The 24720-nt window shown below is 44.0% G+C and overlaps 1 protein-coding gene across 1 annotated transcript in view; it reads right to left on the bottom strand.

Annotated features, from left to right (window-relative positions):
* Window positions 1-837: 837 nt before the first annotated feature.
* The window catches only part of duox (dual oxidase), a 78489-nt gene continuing 54606 nt past the window's right edge, over window positions 838-24720 (bottom strand). Inside the window, 18 exon segments of the mRNA XM_034176216.1 lie at window positions 838-1439; window positions 1559-1687; window positions 8200-8355; window positions 8429-8587; window positions 8671-8903; window positions 8982-9135; window positions 9245-9372; window positions 9476-9525; window positions 9627-9726; window positions 9835-10065; window positions 10155-10333; window positions 11556-11597; window positions 11747-11816; window positions 11890-12065; window positions 12142-12235; window positions 17981-18206; window positions 18442-18627; window positions 20966-21165. Of these exon segments, the coding sequence (XP_034032107.1) occupies window positions 1317-1439; window positions 1559-1687; window positions 8200-8355; window positions 8429-8587; window positions 8671-8903; window positions 8982-9135; window positions 9245-9372; window positions 9476-9525; window positions 9627-9726; window positions 9835-10065; window positions 10155-10333; window positions 11556-11597; window positions 11747-11816; window positions 11890-12065; window positions 12142-12235; window positions 17981-18206; window positions 18442-18627; window positions 20966-21165 (2636 nt within the window). The 3' untranslated portion in view covers window positions 838-1316.

The following is a 24720-nucleotide window of genomic DNA, read 5'->3' as shown; positions in this document are numbered from 1 at the left end:
TTTTTCATTTATGATGGATTATTGTAGCACCAGGTGCATAACACCCATTAACTACATTATATCAACAGACCAAATATCAGAGAAAATGTGACTTAAAAAAAAATTAGCAAGCTTCTTGTTATACCATGTTCAACATGGTCAAGGAACATAAACTATACCAGAAACACTGAGTGTAATTTGTTGCTTATAGAGAAACATTTCTTATTCTTCTTTTCAAAGAACAAACTCCTTTGCCTTTCTTAAATAATGGCTCTTGTTCATCTTGGATTTTTTTAAAAACAGCATTTGTACCCAAGTCAGTGTCGTCAGGCAAAAGTGTGACAGCTTGTCCTGTGTCACCAAACAAATTAGAAGTACAAGAAGTACTTCTGTGGTTTTCTGGACATTTCATCAGACCTCTATGATACTGAGCCAGATTTGTTCAATCTGCATACACCCTCCTTATGTCTGGAACACAATGCCAATGGCACGGCAATGCCACGTGTCACACGCAACAGTCGCAGACGGTCTAAAGTGCACCTGATCGGCAAACAAATGAGTTCTTTCCAGACATGTGCAGCAACACTGCACCTGTGCAGAAAATATACGTATAATTATTAAACATTTAAATGTGAAAATTATAGACAGTTTGGAAAATCTGATTCAGTATTCAAATCACACATTTGATTTAGAGTTTTGGATTAGTTCCAGAGTTATTTAAGTCCAAAAGACTGAGTTCCTATTTGCTACCAGTAAGAGCCAAAAGCATAATTTGAGGCACCCCACAGAACCAGAAGGTCTGGCCATGGACCAGGGACCATAAAATAAAACATAAAAATTAAAAAAAACCTTTATCTGTTATTGTAAAATGTAAATTTATTTGTGATTCATGTGGTAGTTACAGTTATTTCACATAAAGTCAGAAGAAGTTGTGAGATTAATACAAAAAATGATCGTTGCAAATATGCATACTTGCAAACCGCAGATGCAATTTGTGGGACAACAGCAAAAAGACATTATGACACACAATAATTATAATAGTATTTTGAGCAGAATTAGTAACTTTATCACTTTTGACAATGGATGAAAGAAAATCATTTTCTTAAATAAATCTTCAAATTAATGTACCTCTAATCATAATTCATATCCAAGGTCAAAGATGGAAAAAAAAACCCGGGATGATGTCATTTAATCAGTTGTCAGCAAGAATCATTAATAATGTTGTTTGAGATCAAAGCAATTTGTGGTTGCATGTGACAAAGTGTCAGATAATGACGTCTTTAACGCTGTATTCTGTTTCTGTCTCATTGTTCCTTCTGTAATCACGTAGGTCAGACCTAGAAGTTCTCATAGTGATGTATGAAGTGAGACTGATCCCTCTTGTTCATCTGCTGGCAAGCCTTCTCCACATTCTTCGTCAGTCCAGGCGGCCCACAGCTGAACACTCCAATTTTACCCACCTGCATTCAAAGACAGGAAGGTATAAAGTGAAATAATATGTGCATGTGCTGTTTTGGTTGTTTGCTTGGAATGGATTGTGTTTATCTGTGAGGCAGGTGATGATGAAGGATGGACTGACCTCATGGTGAACCTCCTGCAGAGAGCTGAAAAAGGACACGAAGGGTGGACGGCCAAAGTGGGTGACGGATCTCAGGCCAGTGAACAGACTGCGGTTCCACACCTTCTGAAAGTGGCGCTCGCACACATACTGTGCACAAAATAGGAACACAATGTCAAGGGATTAATTTGGTAAATGAAGTGCATTCATACAACACTTTTCCATCAAAATTAGAAGCTCAAGGTGCTTTACAATGATGCCTCACATTCACATTCAGATGCCAGGGTGCTGCAAGACCCTCACTACACATCAGGAACAACTTGGGGATTAAGGATTTTGCCCAAGGGCCATTAGTCTGGCCTGACTGGGATTTGAACCAAGGATCCTCTGGTCTTAAGTCCACTATTTATCCATCATCACCTCCCTAAATTAATATTGTGGTTATCTATATCATAATTCTCTAAGGCCCAAATCTGTGTCAGTTAATTAGTTAGTTAGTTAGGCAAAAAACTCAAAAACCACAGTCATTTTTTCAGGCAACATGTAAAATTACCTGGAGATGTGCAGTAAGTTTTTTTTAAAGCAAAACTGTACACTGTACTACTATCAATTATCAATTGAATATTTTCATTGAATTTTACTCTGTCTGTTGTGTGGGCCGCCAGAAGAGGAGGTACTGCTGGCCCACCACCAGAGGGCGCCCTGCCTGAAGTGCGGGCTTCAGGCACAAGGGGGCGCTGCCGCCTTACAGGAACAGCCGAGGTGACAGCTGTCACTCATCAACTATGACAGCTGTCACCGATCATCTGCACTTCTCCCCGGATAAAAGCAGGATGACACCTCCACCACGTCGCCGAGATATCGTACTTCTTTGAGAGGTAACTTTCTCTGCCTGCGTACTATATTGATTGATTCCAAGAGCTATTGTGTTGCAGCTGTCTACCCAAAGGACCGGCGTGGGTCACGACTGTTTCGTCCTACTTCCCACCAGATAAGTGGTACTCAGACGCTGCACGAGTGTGTGTTAGAGGTGGAGGTGGAATTCCCACCGTTATTGTTACGGGGTGTATACACACCCACACTTGACTGTCTTTGTTCTCCGCCAGCAGTACCAGATCCGACACGCTGAGACGGTGGCCACCTGGGGACTTCGGGACTTGGCGGCTGCAGTATCCTTCGGGTTCGGTGGCGGTAGAAATCGTGTGGTTCCGGTTCATCTCCAGACGGACGTCTCCTATCGTCGAGCCTGCCCACACGACACCTTCATTCATTGACTTGTATTTATTCTATAATCTGCTGTGTGTGGTTGTGACATTCACAACAGTAAAGTGTTCACATTTAACTTCCTCTATTGTCCGTTCATTTACGCCCCCTGTTGTGGGTCCGTGTCACTACACTTTCCCAACAGGATATGTCAGCCAGTGTCATGGACTCCGAGGGGCGTCACCCAGCTGTTGAACGACCAATGGGAGAGCAGGGAGCGCAGGCGTCTGCAGGAGGCATGATTGGTGAGCTGTAGCACATCCTCACCGCCTTTATGGCTCGGTTGGATCAGATGACCGAGCAAAACATCCTACTGAACCGCAGGGTGGAGGCTCTCTCCGCACAGGTGGCGGCGAGCGCTCAGGGCGCTGCGGCAGCTCCTCCTCCTGCCGACCCTGTGCAGGATATGAATGTTCCAGTGGTTGTTCAACAACCCCTCCCACCATCCCCTGAAGCATACATAAGCCCTCCAGAGCCGTATGGAGGTTGTGTGGAGACGTGCACGGACTTTCTCATGCAGTGTTCGCTCGTCTTTGCACAACGTCCCGTCATGTACGCGTCTGATGCTAGTAAAGTAGCTTATGTAATTAATCTGCTTCAAGGAGAGGCACGCGCTTGGGCTACGGCGCTTTGGGAGCAAAATTCACGGCTCCTTCACACGTACACTGGGTTTGTGAGGGAGTTCAAAACCGTGTTTGATCACCCTAACAGGGGAGAGACCGCTTCAACTGTGCTGCTGTCAATGAGATAGGGACGCCGGAGCCCAGCCGCTTATGCAGTCGACTTCCGCATCGTGGCTGCGAGGTCCGGCTGGAATAACGCTGCGCTCCGCGCTGCCTTCGTAAACGGACTGTCGTCGGTCCTGAAGGAGCACCTGGTGGCCAAGGACGAACCGCGGGAATTAGATGGGCTTATCGATCTTGTTATACGGTTAGACAATCGGTTGGAAGAACGCCATCGGGAACGAGACGAGGGGCGTGGCCGGGCACGCGCCGTCCCTCTTCCTTCTGGGTCCGAAAAAGGTCCGCCCTTCCCACGCTCCATGGCCTCTACGCCCCGTGTGGCTACAGCTCCCCCTGCTGACGAAGCTATGGACACAAGCAGGGCCACATTCAGACCACCGAATAGACAGAGGAGGCTTTGTTTGCGGCTCAATTGAGCACCAATTGAGAGACTGCCCCGAACGGTTAAACACCAACGCCCGCCCCTAGAAACTGGGCTTAGGGTGGGCCAAGAAATTCACGTGGGACACACACATATTTCCACACGGCTCCCAGTTACAATCCTTAGCGGGGATTTAACCCTTCAGGCCCCAGCACTGGTAGACACAGGGTCAGAAGGGAATCTGCTATACAGCAGATGGGCCAGGGAGGTAGGGCTCCCTCTGGTGGCGCTTCCTTCGCCATTGCAGGTGCGAGCACTAGATGGCACCCTACTCTCTTTAATCACACACAGGACACTACCAGTAACTCTGGTGGTGTCAGGGAATCATCGGGAGGAGATAGAGTTTTTTGTGACCCCCTCTACCTCCCGTGTGATTCTGGGGTTCCCCTGGATGCTAAAACACAATCCCCGGATTGATTGGCCGTCCGGGGTGGTGGTACAGTGGAGCGAGACCTGCCATCGGGTGTGTTTGGGATCCTCGGTCCCTCCCGGTTCCCAGGCTAAGGAGCAGATCAAAGTTCCCCCCAATCTGTCGGCGGTGCCGGTTGAGTACCACGATCTTGCTGACGTTTTTAGCAAGGATCGGGCACTCACCCTTCCCCCGCACCGTCCGTACGATTGTGCCATCGATTTGATGCCAGGCGTGGAGTTCCCGTCCAGCAGATTGTACAACCTCTCCCGACCTGAGCGCGAATCGATGGAGACCTACATCCGGGACTCCTTAGCTGCCAGGCTGATCCGTAACTCCACCTCCCCGATGGGAGCAGGTTTCTTTTTTGTGGGCAAGAAAGATGGCGGTCTTCGTCCATGCATTGATTACCGGGGGCTGAACGAGATCACGGTTCGCAACCGATACCCGTTGCCTTTGTTGGATTCGGTGTTCACCCCCCTGCATGGAGCCAAAATATTCACAAAGCTGGATCTTAGGAACGCATATCACCTAGTTCGGGTCCGGAAGGGAGACGAATGGAAGACGGCATTCAACACCCAGTTAGGTCATTTTGAGTACCTGGTCATGCCGGTCGGCCTCACTAACGCCCCCGCGACGTTCCAAGCTTTGGTAAATGACGTCTTGCGGGACTTCCTGCACCGATTCGTCTTCGTGTATCTGGACGATATACTCATTTTTTCTCCGGACCCTGAGACCCATGTATGGCATGTACATCAGGTCCTGCAGCGGTTGTTAGAGAACCGGCTGTTTGTGAAGGGTGAGAAGTGTGAGTTTCACCGCACCTCTTTGTCCTTCCTGGGGTTTATCATCTCCTCCAACTCCGTCGCCCCGGATCCGGCCAAGGTCGCAGCGGTGAGAGACTAGCCCCAACCTACGAGCCGTAGGAAGCTGCAACAGTTCCTCGGCTTCGCAAATTTTTACAGGAGGTTCATTAAGGGGTATAGTCAGGTAGTTAGCCCCCTGACAGCCCTGACCTCACCAAAAGTTCCCTTCACCTGGTCGGATCGGTGCAATGCCGCGTTCAGGGAGTTGAAACAGCGCTTCTCGACTGCACCCGTTTTGGTGCAGCCCAATCCCAGTCGCCAGTTTGTGGTTGAAGTGGACGCCTCTGACTCAGGGATAGGAGCCGTGCTATCCCAGAGTGGAGAGACCGATAAGGTTCTTCACCCGTGTGCCTATTTCTCCCGCAGGTTGACCCCAGCAGAGCGGAACTATGACGTGGGCAATCGAGAGCTCCTTGCGGTGAAAGAGGCTCTTGAGGAGTGGAGACACCTGCTGGAGGGGGCGTCAGTGCCTTTCACGGTTTTTACTGACCACCGGAACCTGGAGTATATCAGGACCGCCAAGCGACTGAACCCCAGGCAAGCCCGCTGGTCACTGTTCTTCGGGCGTTTTGACTTCCGGATCACCTACCGCCCCGGGACCAAAAACCAGAGGTCGGATGCCTTGTCCCGGGTGCATGAACATGAAGTCAAGACCGAGCTGTCGGATCCACCGGAACCCATCGTACCGGAGTCCACTATCGTGGCTACCCTTACCTGGGACGTGGAGAAGACCGTCTGGGAGGCCCTGGCACGGAGCCCGGATCCCGGAACAGGGCCGAAGAATAGACTGTACGTCCCACCAGAAGCCAGGGCTGCCGTCCTGGACTTCTGTCACGGGTCCAAGCTCTCCTGCCACCCAGGGGTGCGTAGGACCGTGGCAGTGGTCCGGCAGCACTTCTGGTGGGCGTCTCTGGAGGCTGACGTCCGGGCTTACATCCAGGCCTGCACCACCTGTGCCAGGGGCAAGGCGGACCACCAAAAGGCACAGGGACTCCTTCAGCCGCTTCCTGTGCCTCATCGCCCCTGGTCTCACATTGGTCTGGATTTCGTCACGGGCCTCCCGCCGTCCCGGGGGCACACCACCATCCTCACGATAGTGGACCGGTTCTCCAAGGCGGCCCACTTCGTGGCCCTCCCAAAGCTCCCGTCGGGAGGAGGGGCCCGTTGAGGGGGGGGTCCTGTTGTGTGGGCCGCCAGAAGAGGAGGTACTGCTGGCCCACCACCAGAGGGCGCCCTGCCTGAAGTGCGGGCTTCAGGCACAAGGGGGCGCTGCCGCCTTACAGGAACAGCCGAGGTGACAGCTGTCACTCATCAACTACGACAGCTGTCACCGATCATCTGCACTTCTCCCCGGATAAAAGCAGGATGACACCTCCACCACGTCGCCGAGATATCGTACTTCTTTGAGAGGTAACTTTCTCTGCCTGCGTACTATATTGATTGATTCCAAGAGCTATTGTGTTGCAGCTGTCTACCCAGAGGACCGGCGTGGGTTGCGACTGTTTCGTCCTACTTCCCACCAGTTAAGTGGTACTCAGACGCTGCACGAGTGTGTGTTAGAGGTGGAGGTGGAATTCCCACCGTTATTGTTACGGGGTGTATACACACCCACACTTGACTGTCTTTGTTCTCCACCAGCAGTACCAGATCCGACACGCTGAGACGGTGGCCACCTGGGGACTTCGGGACTTGGCGGCTCCAGTATCCTTCGGCTTCGGTGGCGGTGGAAATCGTGTGGTTCCGGTTCATCTCCAGACGGATGTCTCCTATCGTCGAGCCTGCCCACACGACACCTTCATTCATTGACTTGTATTTATTCTATAATCTGCTGTGTGTGGTTGTGACATTCACAACAGTAAAGTGTTCACATTTAACTTCCTCTATTGTCCGTTCATTTACGCCCCCTGTTGTGGGTCCGTGTCACTACATTTTCCCAACACTGTCTTTATTCATAAAAAATAAAACTCTTCAGCAGTTCCCCTTGTTTTCACTCAAGGTTGCCATCCATTTTGGATCTGCATGTTGGTTTGGCACAAATTCTACACTGGATGCCCTTCCTGACGCACCTCCATATTACATGGAGAAATGTGGCAGGGGTGGGGTTTGAACCGGGAACCATCGGCACTGAAAACAAATTGGATCTTCTGTGGCAACCTTGAGTGAAAACAAGGGGAACAGTTATGAAAAAAGACAGAGTAAAATTCAATGAAAACCTTCAATTGATAATTGCTAGTAAATGTTACTTGTTATTCTTTTATAAAAAAAAAAAAAAAACCTAATATATGCAAGTAAAATTTACTTAAGAATTTTCCTTGTAAAATTTACTTGGAATTTCTAAGTGAAAAAACTTGCCTAGGTTTTTTCAAGTAAATATTATTCCAATTTTTTTCAGTGTAACTAAATATGTTTTTAAGCATACTTTTAATCCTATTACTCACAATGGTACTCAGCTCATGCTAACATTAGCCCATTAGCATTGTGTTGTGTGATGCTAGCAAGTTTTCAAGACACATGAATGAATGAATAAACTGATGGTGAATCACTGTTCAGACGCTCTCCTCACTCAGGTCCTCAGCGACCACAGTTATGTATTTTTAAAAGCAGTTTAGAAATCCTGTTGCTTACACAACTCATGATAGCATTACATCAAGCTAGCTCCCAGCCAGTTATGCAACATATTAAATAAAGACTGTAATAATGAAGCAGTGTTGCAAAAAATGACAACATTTCCTAATTATGAACTGCAGCTGGATTAAATATTATATATAATATACAGGAACATGTTTCTTCTCAGCAAGACTAGTGATATTAAGAAACCTACCAGAGTTAGCTATTGTTATTTGGGACATTTTATATACTTCATTAATTTAAGCGGATACATTTAGAAAACATATTGTTAAACTATTTTTGGGGAATTTGGGGATTGTGTTAGTTACGTAGCTGTTGGTTGTAGATTTTACCAGCATGGTGGTGCGGAGGTCAAACTTCTCAGCCATCTGAGTGATGTAAGTGTGGACTGAGACCAGTTCCTGGGTGTCCATGTCCTCCACCTCTCGAATGATGTCTGATACCCATTCAAACTGACGTTGTGTTCGTGTCACCCAGATGAAGTAGACCTTCAAACAAACAATGTTAACTTCACTGACTTCAGCAAGATTTAAGACGAGTGCACCATTGCTTGATTGGAACCTTTTTGCACAGAATCTTTGACTTGATGGAGGACTTGAACACCAGGTCCTTCAGAATGGATGCAAAAGGAGTAACTCCAATTCCTCCTCCCACTAGAACAGACACCTCAAAGTCAACCCACTCCTGATGACCTTCACCAAATGGTCCGTCCAGGTACAACTAAGGGAGAAAGTAAAGATCAATACTGTTGTCATGGAAAAGGAAACGTTACACATGTGGACAAAGGAATGGTTTTGCCATGCCTTTGGATATGTGCCTAGCTCAAGCAAGTTTTCTTCAGTGTACAGTTCTCTGAGCCGACTGGTCCACGGCCCGACAGCTCGGATGTGAAGGCTGAGGGTTTCTTCATGGGGTGCTGATGTCAGTGTGAATGGGTGGTACTCATCTGTGCCCAACATCAAACAAGCTATGCGAACCCACTGGCCTGAACGGTACATGAAGCCCTGCGGTCGCTTGAACTCCAAATGTGTCACACCTAGAATGTAAGAGGGCCAAGGGAACAATGAAAATCCACAACACACCATAGCAGCATATTCTGGACAAGGAGTGTTACCTGATGGGAGCAACTCAGCAGTGATCACAGGAATCTCCACCTTCTTCCTGCTCAAGCTGATGAGTTTGTCCAACAGGAAGAGTAATGCAGGAGGGATTAGGTAGATGTAGAAGCGAGGCTCTTGCAACAAAGCAAAGCTACCGTGGACGACTGTCTGTGGAGTGAAAATAATGCCAAAAACGGAGATAACCTCCACTGAGCACAGTGTGGTTGATCATTCTGAAAAGCCAACCGAACACAGAGTGCCTTTGAAAAATACTCACTAGAATATACACAACAACGTAGAGGTAATGCGTCAGCCAAAATGCACGAAAACTGATACGACGGAAATAATGAGAGGCAAAAACATATATGAATGAAAAAGTAAAGAGAAGCAAAACACCCGTCATTCCTAAAAAACAAACAAAGTGGAATTATGTTAGATTATTAAAAATATAACTATTTGTTTTTCAAGAATTTGTGAAGTCTATAAAGCATTCATTCTACTGGCATACCTGGAACAGTTTGAAAAAACCAAAACGACCATTTTGGAGGAAGTTCAGACCTAAAAAATGAAAAGATGATGTCAGCTAATGTGGAGAAAAACATTCCAAACTGACCAGTGACAAGGTTCTACTAAAATACGGCAGGTATTGCAAATATTACCCATTGTTTGGTAAGACCTTCGGGAACAGGCACGACAGGATGCCAAGGTCACTGACGGAGAAGACGTAAATGTTGACCACATGGCCCAAACTATGAACGACTACAAGAATTACAGAAAGAGAAATGATCAAAGAATGAAAGATAACCAGGTAAAGGAGCAATGACTCAAAAGCTACAATCCGATAATTGTTCTGATTACGCTACAGACCAGTAAGGATGATGGCGGTCATGGCCATGAAGCGATGAAAGTCAATGGCAGCGTCAAAGGGGATGTATCGGTTGAGGAAAGTCTCTCTGCAAAGCGTGATGAGGTTGCGGCACACTGTGAGGAGCATGTACGGAAAGAGAAAGGAGATGGCGGCTGCCGAACCACGGGACACAATGATGCCCACCGCTGAAGTCTCAGGAACACCTGTGGCTTCTGCCTGCAGACCGTAGTCTGAACACAATGGCTTTGATCAGTGGAGACTCCCAAAAAAAAAACACTGGAAGGTAAGTAACAAGTGTGTAATAAATCATTTTACTCACGGTAACATCTCTCAAGAGCGACGCCTGCAACGATCCCATACACGACGAGGAAGCAGACGATGTGACGGCGGTAATTCTCAATGAAACGTTTGAACTGCTGGATTTTCTGTTGGACCGGGTTCCTTATGTACTGCTCACGTTTGGGCTTCACGTAAACCTTTGGGGTTTGGACACCCAACCTGAAACTACTCAAATCCATTAGATGGGGGGATCATGCTCTTCTTCTGTACAGAGTCTGATCTCCATCACAGATAGATGTTATCACCAGTTTTCACCAAAATCTGGCACACTGTTGCTAAAAAGAAGTTGACAATATGATTGTTCATGAACAAGACTCAAGGGACAAAAGGTGACCACAGACTCCCACACTGTTCAGGCTCTGATATTCTCATCAGTTCAGGTGTTCTTTCATCAAACTATTAGACATCTTTTCCTTATTGTTAACTTGTTACCTTTGCCAACAAAGTTGGAGGAGGTTATGTTTTTGCCCCTGTTTGTTTGTTTGTTTGTCTGACTGTTTGTGAACAGCCTGGATATAATTATATTTTTTAAATATCATTATGAAATTTTTAGCGATGATTCATATTCTGATAAGTAAGAATTTCAATTTCTTCAAATTCAGTTTTCAAAGTCATAGGTCAAAGCTCAAAGTCAGGAAGAATCTTGGAAAAATCTCTAGCTTTAACATTGAATGAATTTTCAAAAATTGATAAAATAATTTTTTTTCATATTTGACATTATGTAGGATGGTATCCGGAAGGATACTATCCTACTCTGGATCTGATCCATATTGAGGATTTTGTGGCCATTTAAATTTAACACTGAAAGCCCCATTTAATGTATATTTAACATTATATCTTAATCAAACATGCCCCAATCACTCTCATATTTGGAAGTGAGGTGCAGACTGACACTCACTATCACATGACAAAGTTTGATCTGGATCTGATCCGGATTGTGGATTTTGTGGACACTTGAATTTAATATTGACAAGCCCATTTGGTGTACATTTTGCATTATATCTCAATTAAAAGTGTCTCAGTCACTCTCATTTTTCTGTTATAGATTTACGTACACCACCAAAATTGGATGGAGCTTCCAATTTTATGCCTGTTTGTCTATCTTCCAGTTATTATTTGAAAAACAAGTGCCAAAAAGCAATGACAATGTGAAAAAAACCCTGACAAGACCACAAAAAAAACTCTGATTCAAGTGCACGAACTAAATACATGCTGACATTTGATTGCATCTGATTTATCTTATGAAAAGACACTTCTAACAGGACTTTGACCTTGAAAATTTTTTCCAAGGTAAAATTTTGTGGAATTGGAAATTGGAATTGGTTTGAGTGGCAGAGTTCAGTCATAAAGTCATTTACAGGTTTAGAGAGATGAAGCTTACTTTTTCCGCCGGCGTATGTCCTGGCTGTCCGCCTTCTCGTTGCTGCCAACAAAATGTCAATGAGTTTATGAGCGAGGAAACAACGATCACACCACACTGTCTGTCTGAAAAGCTGCAGCCATTATTTTTGTCTGTGCTGACTGCATCCGTTGTTACTTGTGTGATCTGGAGGTTGCGTTCTGTTGTCTTACCCATCTGCAGGACAGATGAAGGACACTCTCAGGTCCCGACTCAGCGTCTGTCTTCCCTGTTTCTCCATCCCTGCAGAAATGCAGAGTGCATCAGAAAAAAGTAGAAAAACACTACAAAATTATAGAATTTCTTCTTCTTCAACCTTTGACATTGAGTTGTGCAAACTGCAGTTCCTTCTCATGGTCCCGCAGGAGGAAGTGGAAGTCCTGCCATGTGATTTTCTCTTTTTCGTTAAAGCCAGCGGCCTGCATCATGACCTTGATGCCCTCATCCACCTGTGTCTTTGACAAAGCGCCGTTGGAGATTTCAATGAATGACCTGATGGACAAAGCACCATCAGACACACAAAAACAATGAGTGCAGCCATGAAACACACATCAACGACTGAGCAGACCTGAGCATCCTGGAAAATTCTTCTCTGGATAAGAAGCCATTTCTGCCGATGTCGTGCATGGAGAACATCAGTTGAGATTTTTCCTCAGGAGACCCTGGGTAATGATTGACGACACTGATTTAGTGGTGTTAATCTTTAATCATCAATCTTTAATCTTTAATGAGCAATTCATGTTGTTGATCATGTGAAGTCACTCGGGGAAACCGGGGCACAGTGGATCAGAAATGTTGTTTTGTGGCACATGATGCATAGGTTTAGGTCATTGTATTGTTGATTTCATACAGCAAGTTATTGTTTATAAGGCTGTGTTATTTATGTCTCCCCAAGTGTACGAGGTCTATCAGAAAAGTATCCTACCTTTTTATTTTTCAAAAAAACTATATGGATTTGAATGACGTGCGATTACACCAATCATGCTTGAACCCTCGTGCGCATGCGTGAGTTTTTTCACGCGTGTCGGTGACGTCATTTCCCTGTGGGCAGGCCTTGAGTGAGATGTGGTCCCGCCCTCTCGGCTGAATTCCTTTGTTTCACATGCTGTTCCAGACGGCGCGCATTGCTTTATCAAAATTTTTTCTGGACCTGTGAGGAATATCTGAGTGGATACTATTCGAGAAATTAAGCTTGTTTTTGCTGAAAAGTTTAACGGCTGTGAGAGATTATGGGGTGTTTCTGTCGCTGTAAGGACTTCCCACAGAGCGGGACGTCGCGCAGTGCTTCCAGGCGCCGTCGTCGGCCTGTTTCGACCTGAAAACATCCTAATTTAAGGCTTAATTCACCCAGGACGTCGTGAGAGAACAGAGAAGATTCAGAAGAGGCCAGCATGAGGACTTTATGCGGACATTCCACTGTTTAAGGTCGTTTCCGTGACGACTCGGCGAATCTGTGTGCGCCGCGACAGGAAAAACACCACCGTGTTGAAAACCATTTGTAAAATTCAGGCGGCTTTTGATGGCTTTCAACAAGTGAGTAACTGAGAAATTGTTTAACAGCTTGGGCATGTTCCAACTTGCCCGTTAAGGTTTCCAACGGAGGTGTTTTTCCTGTCGCGACCCCCCGCGGTCGGGTCCGGCCCGACATGCGACTCTGCCCGCACGTTCTTTCATTACAAAATGTCCGTTAACAATGGAATGTCCGAATAAACTCCTCATGCCGACTTCTTCTGAAAGTTCTCTGTTCTCTGACGACTTCCTGGGTCAACAGAGCCTGAAATGTGGAAGTTTTCAACTTGAAACGGCGAGGCGCTGCCGCCTCGAAGCGCAGATCGCCGTCAGGCGCCGTGGGCCGTCCTTAAAGCGACACTACCAGACCAAAATCTCTCATCAGCCGTTAAAATGTTTACCGAAAACCAGCTGAATTTATCGAATGGTGTCCACTCAGTTGTGCCTTACAGTTTTGAAAAAAATTTGATCAAACAAAGCAGCAGTCTCTGAGCCATTCCTAAACAATGAAAAAAAAAGATGAGAGGGTGGGCCACTCCTCACTCAAAGACTGCCCACAGGCGAATGACGTAACCGACAGGCGTGAAAAAACTCTCGCATGCCCACGAGGGTTCAAGCATGTCTGATGTAATCACACGTGATTCAAATCCATATGGTTTTTGAAAAAAATAATAAGGTCGGATACTTTTCTAATAGACCTCGTAATTTACAGGTGTTTAAAATCAATTTTAAAATTTTTGATTCACTGTGCCCTGGACACTAATTCATAGGGCACAGTGAATCAACTTACAATATAATGAAAAAACACATGATTATACAAGATTTCTTCAAAATTATTAAATATATGCTGATGCATATACAAACTATAATCCAGCAAACCAGCTATGTAATGTGTGAGTGTCTTATATAGTGATATAAGTCCTTTAGAAACTATTATAAATACAACTGTCATAATTTCTGTTCAAACGTGAAAACAGTTGTTTATATACACAAATTCTAGAAATAATTCATGGAAAAATAAATGTATAAGCTTCAACAAGTAATATTTGTCATCCACTTGATAATAGGGCTTAAATCACTTTCTAGACTGATTCACTGTGATTCATATGTGTCACTGAATGTGACACATATGAATCACAACATGTTATCAAATAGGTGATAGTCTGGAGAAGACATAACACATGCTCATCAGTTGGATGGGGTAGTCTTCTAACTAATAATTTTTTGGGGGACCACCTTTCCTCTGTTGTGAGAAATAAATACAAAATACAAAGACACTGACATCCACAAAATTTACTTTTGATAGGAAAAAACTGACATCACTTGCCACTTTTTACCTTTAATGTATCCAAAAACAAAACACTAATTTATAAGGGCGAGGTCTTTATGCATAAAAATATGGCATAACTGCTGCAAATATATATGTAGTTTTGCAGATATAGCTACTGATTCACTGTGCCCCATGATTCACCATGCCCCGGTTTCCCCTACATTTTTCTGTATTTACAGTCAGGTCTATAAGTATTTGGACACTGGCTGGTTTTCACATTTTGCCTCTATGCACTCCCACAATAGATTTCAAATGAAACAGTCTTGTTTAGTTATTTATTTATTTTTTCTTGTTTAGTTATTTATTTTTAAACTGTGGAGCATGTCTGGCAGTTAATATGCTAATATTAATGCTCGACAGTCTCTCTGTGTGTACAAATACCAGCACTGATCACAGGTGGAATGCTGCATTCACGCTGGTTATAAGCAGCAGACAGTAAACTGGACTTTCCATTGTTTTCAATGTCAGGTTGATGGATAAATTCTGCCACCTCTGGCAGTCAAGATGTGCTTGTAGTCTACACCTTTAGCTTCAATCCGAAGGGTTTAAAAAACATTAACCTTTCAGGAATTACTGGGCTTGTATATATAATGCCCCAATTTTCAGAGCCTACAAAAATAGGACAAAATAAATAAAATCATTTTCAATACTACTATGTCAAGTTTCCATGGGCCATGATGCTCCAGACTTCCCAAACCAGCATGCAGGCACTGATGTTTTCAGTGCTACTTAAACTAGTGTTTCTCTTCCACTGGTCAACATGGGTTAGGTGTTGTCCTCCTCTTGTTGCCTGACCATCAGTGGGCCTCCAGAGTATCAGGTTGTTGACAGCTAATCTTTAATACAAATTATCACTTTTACAGGTAGTTTTCTTTAGACACCTCAAGAGATGAACCCCTGAACATTTCCAAGCCACTGAATATTTGTCTTGGGCTAACCTTTACATCAGTCATTGAGAAATACAAACAGTAGGGTAATGTATGGGAAATCTGTGACTGTGCAAGAAGGAGACTACTAATTAGGGAAGACAGATGACAGAGGAGGAGTACAGGAGCCAAGTGAAGGACTTTGCTGCCTGGAGCCACACGAACCATCTACAGCTCAACACCTCAAAGACAAAGGAGCTGTTCATTGACTTTAGGAAGTCAAAGACCAAGTCCACAACCAATTCTGATTGAGGAAGGTGAGGTGGAGTGCTGTGGATTCCTACAAGTACCTCTGGCTCTGACTGGACTGGACAACCCACACCAACCACCTGTACAGGAAGGGACAGAGCAGGCTGGACTTTCTGAGGAGGGTGAGGTTGTTTAACATCTGCAGGAAACTCCTGTGGATGTTCTACCAGTCTGTAGTAGCCACTGTGGTGTGCTGGGGGCAGCACATCCAAGGAGGACACATTCAGGCTGGACAAACTGATCAGGCGGGCTGGCTCCATGGTGCACTCTCACTGGACAAACTCCTGGACATTATGGACGATGCCAGTCACCCTCTGCAAACCGTCATCAGCAACCAGAGGAGCCTCTTCAGCCACAGACTGCTCCTTCCCAAGTGCAGGACCAACAGACTGAAAAACTCCTTTGTCCCTCAGGCTATCAGACTGTCCAACTCATCACTCAGGGGGAGGAAGAAGATGGGAAGGAGAGGAACAGTAGTCGCCAGTAAACCAGTATAGATCAGTATGTCTGGTATTTATATTGTGTATTTATATTTATATTTGCAAACTATTTTTCTTTTTTACTTTCACTTTTTATACTCTGTGTGCTTCTTACCCTGTGTGCTACTATACAACGCTGCTGGAACCTCAATTTACCTAAGGGAGTCTTCCCAAGGGATCAATAAAGTTCTGTCTAATCTAAAATAATCCAAAACAAGAAAGCACCTACAACAACTCTCAAAGAGTTACAGACTTTTGTGGCTATGACTGGAGAAACTGTGCATCGCACAACTTTTGTCTGTTGAACCACCAGTCACTGCTTCATAATGGAGTGGAACAGAAAAGGATTTTCATTTTCAAGAAAACATGAAATCTTGGCTGAAATATTCCATGTATCCTCTGGCAAACTGCACTGTAAACCCGAATGTTCAAATTAATGAAAAAGATTAAGTAGTGTAAACTCAACGTTTTAAGAAAATGTTTGACTTACTTAAATATTTCAAGTTTGTCTTGCTTTTTGAGTAAATTAAATTTTTGTTTGACTTGAACTAATTGTATATTAAGTAAGCAAAATTTCAATGTATAACTCAAGCACAACTTAAAAGAATTAAGTAATTATATATGAAAATATTTGAGGTGGCTTAGTGAATACTTTAGGAGTGGTGCCCATGTGGTTAGTGTGCTTAGGTTTGGTGTAGAAGGTTCCTGGTTCAAATCCCACCCCTGCCACATTTGTTTATGTAAAGTGGAGTTGCATCAGGAAGGGCATCTGGTATAAAACTTGTGTCAGCTCAACATGCAGATCCACATCAGACCTGCTGTGGTGATACTGAGTAAAAAGCAAGGGAGCAGCTGAAGGGACTTACATTTACGAACACTTGGTACAAATAGCATATAATCAAAACCTTTAAGTTCTGGGAACAATTTACTTTAAGTTTATGAACTCAAAATTATTGTGGCAACTGATTACCTCAGTATTTTTGAGTTGTGATAACTTGTTTGGGTTTACAGTGTGGGTGAAATTTCATGTCTTCCTTTTAAGAAAAGCCTTTTCTGTTCCACTTCACCATGAAGTTACACTAAAAACCATTTCTCCAGTCAGAGCCAGAGAAGCCTACAGTGTAACTCACTGACAATTCTCATAGGTGTCTTGGTGGCTTCCCTCAGTCGTCTCCTTTTTCCATGCTCACTTTCAGTTTTTGAATACTGACTACTGCAAACAGCTCTACCATAGAGTACCATACTGTTTCTATTTCTTACTGAGTGGTGTAAATAAAATCCAACACATATTCACTGACTAGGAAATGTTTATGTATCCATCTCCTGACTTTTCTAAAGGATACTGGTTGTAAAAACGATGAGCTGTGTTAACAATAATTCTGTTGGTCCAGTTATGTATGGGTTCTTTAAATGGGGAGACTGTTTATAAAAATGGCTGCAATTCCTAACTGGGTATTGTGATATGTGAATTTTTTTGTTAAATCCTTTGAATTAAAGCTGAAAATCGACATTAAGTACATCTTGACTGTTTAATTTCAGCTCCATTGTGGTGATATACAAAGGAAAAATGTTAGAAACTGTCACTGTCCAAATACTCATGGACCCAACTGTGCATGGTGACACGTTTCTGAAAATGTGCATTATCCACATGTGTATTGTAAGTCATTATGTGAATTATAAATCTTGTGTTAGATTGGTGAAAATTATAGCTAGTGTAGCTAAGTTTGGATTGTCTGTGTTGGCAGGATCCTTGTCAGCCCTTACCAAAAAGTAGCATATGCAAGTATGTTTCAAGTATACTTCTAGTTTACTTTTTAGATACTTATCAGTACTATTTTTTGGTAAGGGCAGTGCTCAGTTTTGTTGAAATGTCTGAAACTAGAGTAGACACCTTTAAAAAGTAATGGCTTTTACCTTTCATGAAGATGACCATCACATCAAGGAACTCTTGGAAGGAGAGGTAACCATTGCCATCTTTATCAGCTAGTGTGAACATGGAGTCCACAAATAAGGAGTTGCGTTTAAGCCCCAGAGCGTTAGCAAACTCTGACGCTGTCAACTCACACTGGAGAACCTCCATCGCCTTCTTGTGGGAAACGCCACTCAAATCCCCAGCGTCACACTTCTCTATCTCCAAGACCTGTGCAGCAGAGAAATAGCATCACTGTATGTGACCGTAGTGTCATTACTAATATCGCCAACGTCAGCTGAGGACATGGATGAGGTCACCGTCAAAAGCAACAATTAGTTCTTCTGGCTTGAGGCTGAATCTAATTTGACCTCGAACACATTTGACGACATTGTGTGGGCGAGGCTGAAGCCACGGCTACTGTAAGAGGACAGGATGAGGTAAACGTGCCCACGGTTGACTGTACCTTAGAGAAAGCATTTCTGATGAAAGTCTCCACAATCTGAGCTCTCTGTTCTTTGGTTAAAGCCTCCTTCAGCAGCTCCCGCTCTCTCATCTCCTTCACTCTAATCTCCTGCCTGATGTCTGCCAGTTCTGGCTGCAGCTGCTTGACAAATGCTGTACGTTTGCTCTCATCATCAAAAAACAACACCTGGGTGTGCAAACAGAAGGCATCAGAAGGTAAAACAGGAACAAATAAGATGCAAATGTTGCAAACAAGCACGTTCTCATATGCACAGAATTCAACTGCAGGTCATAATTTGATAAACACTGCCTGTTTTTTCCTTTACTGCTCCCAGGTCCGTTGGCTGATTTCCACCAAAACTGAAATGTGGATGACAGTCAACCCCAGAACTGCACTTAAATGGTTTCTTTTGGCAAAGAATCAAAACATCAAAATTTTAATTTTTTACTCTGTCCACCAAACTTGATACATAGATCTGAGTTCTGGCATTGCCCAGGTGAGATCAAATTGAGGTCAGTTATTGGAGTCAATGGTCACTGGGTGAAAGGTTGAAATTGAAGTTTTTCCACTATGATTTGCACCAAAAAAAAACAGCACACATATACAGGCAGAATTACTCAGTCAAGGTAAAATTTGCCAAAGATCAATCACTGGGGCCAAGATCATGTCAGCTGACCTACTCCTCCTTGCAGTTTTATACCACACGATATGTCAGTAAAGGCTAACCTTGAAATTGCTCTAACCCTCTGGGGTTGCTGGACATGCACGTCCAAGTCTGTTTTTGACCTTATTTCTATTAATAGATCAGCAACAGAATGTCACAGACTTTGTTCAACCACTTCCTTAAACTAAAAATTCTCAACTGTAGCATCCATTTCTCCTCTAGATGATATTTGATTCACAGCCAATTCTAGAGGCCAGAGAATGTCACATGGGGATGCCCCCTCTCTATCCCTGTGAGAGGCTGCACTTCTACCTGTAACATCTGTTGGTGGGAGATCATCAATGAAACATGCTGATAAATGCTCAAACTCTAAAAGAACTGTCCCCTGTTGACCTGAAAATACTTTAGATCGGCCGCTGCATGTCATGATCTGACGGTCCATTTCACCTGGGGCAGCCTGTCAATGTGCATGTCGTGTACTCGCTCACTGCATGTATGTCCACGTGAGGACAGCAAGCATATACATGCGCGTCACAGTGGACAGTTGTTAGGTCAAGTCCGTCAAAACACGGTACGTGTTCCCGAGCTGGGACGTCCAGAACCGGAGATCTCAACAGCTGCTGCTGTCTGTGGCCACACCCCCTGTCTGTCCAGTGTACACACCAACGTGTCACTCTGTGTCTGTGTTACGTGATCTTTTTTAATTTGTTATGTAATTGTGTATCTGCAGGGGTGGTGGCCAAATGGTTAATGCACTTGGTTTCAGTGCAGAAGGTTCCGGGTTCAAATCCTACCCCTGCCACATTTCTCCATGTAATGTGGAGTTGCGTCAGAAAGGGCATCCGGCGTAAAACCTGTGCCAATTCAACATGCAGACCCACCTTGGATTTTCTGTGGCGACCCCGAGTGCAAACAAGGGAGCAGCCAAAGGGACTTTACTTTTTTACTTTCATGTAATTGTGTATCTATGTAGTATAGTACTTATTAATATACCTGTCTTGGATGTGGTCGCTGTGTTTTTAATGTGACATGTCGTGTGCCGTCATTTGCAGTAGTCAGTGCATCTCTGGTCAGCAGCTAGGAGGTGGCTGTGCTGTGTGCGCTCTGACGTGGCTGGCCAGTCCCCATCAGTACATCCATATCAGCAGTTCATGCAAGTGCCCCCCACACATGCCACATGTGTTGCGGATGGGGGCGGGCCGCAACACGCGTGATAAACCCGCACGGTGCATGTGTGTTGCCTTTTTGCAACGCCACACTCGTGGGGGCACTTAGACAAATTTCACATCCAGCTCGAAAGTATTCATCTTTCTCACTGTTTTCATGCTAACAGCTCAAATGGCCACACATTTTCTGAGTATTAAGCGAGCGGTGTTGGATGTTCCTGTGTGTCACCTGGAATTTGGCCGACACCTGCCGCAAGAGGGAACAAATGGGCTCTCACAGGGCTCTCTGTCTTTCGGCCGCTGGTGTGTGCGAATAGTTGTAGCGACAGGTGTACGAGGCGTTGGAGGCAGCTCCGATTTTTAACGAATAGCATGCAAAGTCCTCCTTCGTGCGCTAGTCGGCTTCAATCGTGTTATGTGTGAAGGAGCCCTGATGTATGGTAAAATCAAGAAAATGCCCTTGGACCTCAGACGGTTAAGGAATTAATTTTGGTAAAGGTCAGGAATTTGATTTTCAATGTAATTTGGATCAAAGGTAGCAGCACACACTTAAGTGGACTCCAGAATTGGTCTCGCAAATTCAGCCAGAAGTCAATCATTTGGGTTAAGGTCATTGGATTCAAATGTCAGACTGTTATAACCTTCATGCCAGTAGATACTATTAACTAATTCCCATATAAGTATTCTGACTCACCAGATCGTACTCTTTTGGTACTTTGAGTAGCAGAGCTTTACGATGACGGTCATTGGAGACTAGGACATCCAGATATTCCTGATTACCCAGACTGAGGCAGCGAAGAGAGGAACCAGTTCTGTCAAAGACCTGCAGTTTCTGTTTCTCGACCTCCACACTGACTGGATGCAGAGATTTTTTATGGCCCTGCCACTCATGCGCTGGGCAGAGAAAACAGAACAACAGGCTAGCGTAGAAGCGCCATGTTATCAATGCAGAATATGGAAGAATCAGAACAGAGCTGGGGGAGTCACTGAGTGATGCTTTGGCACTCACAGGAAGAGCACGCATCAAGACAATATATGTAAATATGTAATATATGTAATCAAGTAGAACATGATTTGTTTGTGCAGCACTCTGAGGCATAGTTGAACTATCAATTTATAGACCAGGGTTCAACTTCAAGTGTTTTTGCTTGAAGCTACTGTAGAAGAATTTTTAGGTCCATATTTGAACTGTGATGAACTATCAAGTGTCCTGATCCGAACTGTATGTCCTCTGGTTGAACTAGCAGGTGTTCAACCCAAAAAAAGGGCTCTATTAGTCATTTAGTCTGTCAGGGGCTTTCCAAGGCCTTTTAGGTGCTTTCCCGCAGGCCACGTGCGGGGGCCTCAGGCCAGCTGCACGTGTGGCTGAGGCCACGTGCGGAGGGGGCCTCAGGCCAGCTGCACCTGTGGCTGAAGGTCTTTTAAAAAAATCAGTTGTAAATCCTTCATGTTTTAATGGGAGCGTTTGTCACATTGAAATAATGGCCTAACACCTGCTTGTTCAACCAGAGGACGCTTCCAATAGAAAACCATGTCTTGGGAATGAAATAAATAAAAAAGTCGAAGGAGGAGCGATGCCCGCGGGTCTCCAATAAATAGACGAGCGCGGTTGTCATATTCAGTCTCTCTAGAGGACTCAGTTTGTCTAAGCTTTGTGTCAAAGGCTTAAATAACTTAAAAACTCTGTGCATTTTATCTTGCTTAAGGCTGAATTATTCTAAAGTGTTGTGTCCTCTTTCTAGCATATCACTTGCAATTAGTTTGTGTTAGCTAAAAGACGACATCCTGAGAAGACCAAAAAGACGAGCCGCGACAGAACTTGGCGAGCCAGCTTCAGGAGGGTCCAGGGGCATTCCGGCAGCCTGGGGCGGTCCAGCTCATCCCTCCAGACCGTAAATAACAGTGATCACGACTAAAAGGTAAGCAGAAACCTTTTATAATTTCTGCACGATCTGGAGGAGTGAGTCGGGATTTCCGCCCAAGTTGACAGGTGATATTTTTTAATTGCCTCTTACCCAAAAGAACCTGGACTAAGAAAATTGATAAGAGACTAAAAAAGATAAGATTGAAAATTATCAGGCCTTGTAGATAAAATGCTCAGAAGGTGTGTGTGTTCCCGGGAAAAAGAATGTCTATGTGAGTGAAAGTTCAGGAATGTTCATGAACTCTGGTGCGGAAAGAGTGCGTGGAGAACTAACCTGGATGCTTGGGGAATAATTGGTGTTGAAATTCGTTACTAACGTGCCGGCTGATAGCATGCGCTGTAGGGTTAATTTAGGGGAGTATACTGACAAATAGATACAAGGTAATACAAGGTTATTTAAAGAGTTTAACAGAGACTGAAGTGAAATAAGTGAGAAAAAAGAGTTTAACAAGAGAATACGTGCAGAGAAAGCACAAGATAAGCGCCTGAGGGGGCGCAGTAGAAATACCGTACGTGATAAAGAGATTTAAAGAGAAAAGTGCAAAGAAGCACAGCTGACAGTAAGTAAAAGAGCTCAATAAAGGACGTCATTTTTTAAGAAAAGAGAAAACTATAAAAAATAATAAAATAAAATAGAGAGTTAGTGCAGAATACATGAGAATTAATGAAGCAGAAAATAGTGCAGTAAGGCACCAAATACACGCTTGTGGGGCGTGGGAGAAGAATAAGTAATTAAGTACACAGTAATATGAGTTTTTTTATAAGAAAAGAAAAAGAGAATATTTTCAGTGCAAAGGCATATTAAGCTCACGAGGAGCTCAGTAAGTGAAAAAAAAAAAAAGGCAGAAGAAAGTGCAGAAAGGCACAGGATACGCACGCGAGGCGCGGTAAGGCGTAGAAATAAATGAAATATTGTATGCTCAGAAAGGAGCTTGTGAAAATAATATATTAAGCACAGGATACGCACGCGAGGCGCGGTAAGGCGTAGAAGTAAATGAAATATTGTATGCTCAGAAAGGAGCTGGTGGAAAATAATATATTAAGCACAGGATACGCACGCGAGGCGCGGTAAGGCGTAGAAGTAAATGAAATATTGTACGCTCAAAGAGGGCTTGAAAAAAGTAATATATGAAGTTGCTGACAGCGCCGGAGAAGCCGTCTAACGTGAAGAAGAGATACATGCTTAAACAGAACACATTGGTGTTAAGTGAATAAAAAGGTTGTTTAAAGCCGCGGAGTGAAAAGTGGCAGAAGTCTAGATAGAGATATATAGAAAGTTGTTTTTAATAATTTTTGTGTATAAAGCTTTTGAAGATTGGTGTGTGGGAGAGTGGAGAGTAATCTGTGTAAAGCTGTGAGAACTTGCAGGCTGGCTGACATACAAGATTAATGTGAAAGAGTACGAGGGGGAGGTATTTAGACCCAACAGGAGGACTTGGGAGGTGCATGACAGGCAGAGAGGAAAGTGTGAAACAGACAGTGAAGAAAAAGACAGGAGAAGAGTGCTATGTAAATACAGAGAAGGTAGATATTATTTCAAAGAGAGAAAACTAATAAACAAACATAGCAGAAAAAGACGAGAAGCAGAAAGTTAAAAAAAAAAAAAAAAAAAAATTAATTAGAAGGGAAATAGAAAGTCGGGAGCAAAGACATTAGGAGGTGTTAGGGTTGTAAGAGGATTAAATAAATAAAGTTGGTTATAAATCAAAAGAGATAAAGCTTAGATTATAGTGAAAAAGCTGACAGACTGATCAATGCTTGGGACAGTCATTGATGGGAGACTTAAGTGATGATGAAATAATACTCCCAGAACATTACTTGACTGACGGAGACATCGAAACCCAGGGAATCAGGACACATTTTTGGCTGGAAAGGACCTATTTTGACAGGGTAGGAGCAGAACATTGGCAGGACGAACAAGAGATCAATCAGAAATTATGGCAGATTACTAAGGTAATCAATCTGAAGCAAAAGAAAGAACAATTCCCTCTAATTAATTGGGAGCTGCTGATAAGACGTCTGTGGCATCAGGGTTTAACCCCGTGGCTGGAGCTGCTTTGTGCTGACCCTAATAAAGAACTTAGCATACCATTAAATCATTTAGTAACACTACCAACCGATCCAGGTGAGAACTGTTTCCTAGGTTGACTCTGACTGTGGTCCCAAGGAAGGTTCGGTGGGAAACAGTTAAATTTTCATATTTAGTTAAAGAAAAAGAAGACGGGCATAGCAGTTGGAAATTTAATCCTTTTAAGGGTTTAAAATACAAAACAGGTGTTACAGCCAGCAAGTTATTGGTCTGGATCAGGACAGCCCCTGAGGGACTACCAGAACACCATAGAAACACCTCACATAGCGTTTGTCAGGGTTACATGGGTAACTCTCAAGGTCAAGGTCGGGAAAGTACCCCGCTAGACTTAGTACTAAGAAAATATCCAGGAAAACGCACTAAGGCCAACCAATGTATGAGAAAGTGGCACAAAAGGTCACATGGGGGCAGGCAATGGCCTTTGGAGGGATCATTT

The sequence above is a fragment of the Thalassophryne amazonica genome, chromosome 8, assembly GCF_902500255.1.
Source record: "Thalassophryne amazonica chromosome 8, fThaAma1.1, whole genome shotgun sequence".
Taxonomy (NCBI): Eukaryota; Metazoa; Chordata; class Actinopteri; order Batrachoidiformes; family Batrachoididae; genus Thalassophryne; species Thalassophryne amazonica.
Note: the sequence above shows the minus strand (reverse complement) of the source record. Positions and strands in the feature narration are given on the sequence as shown.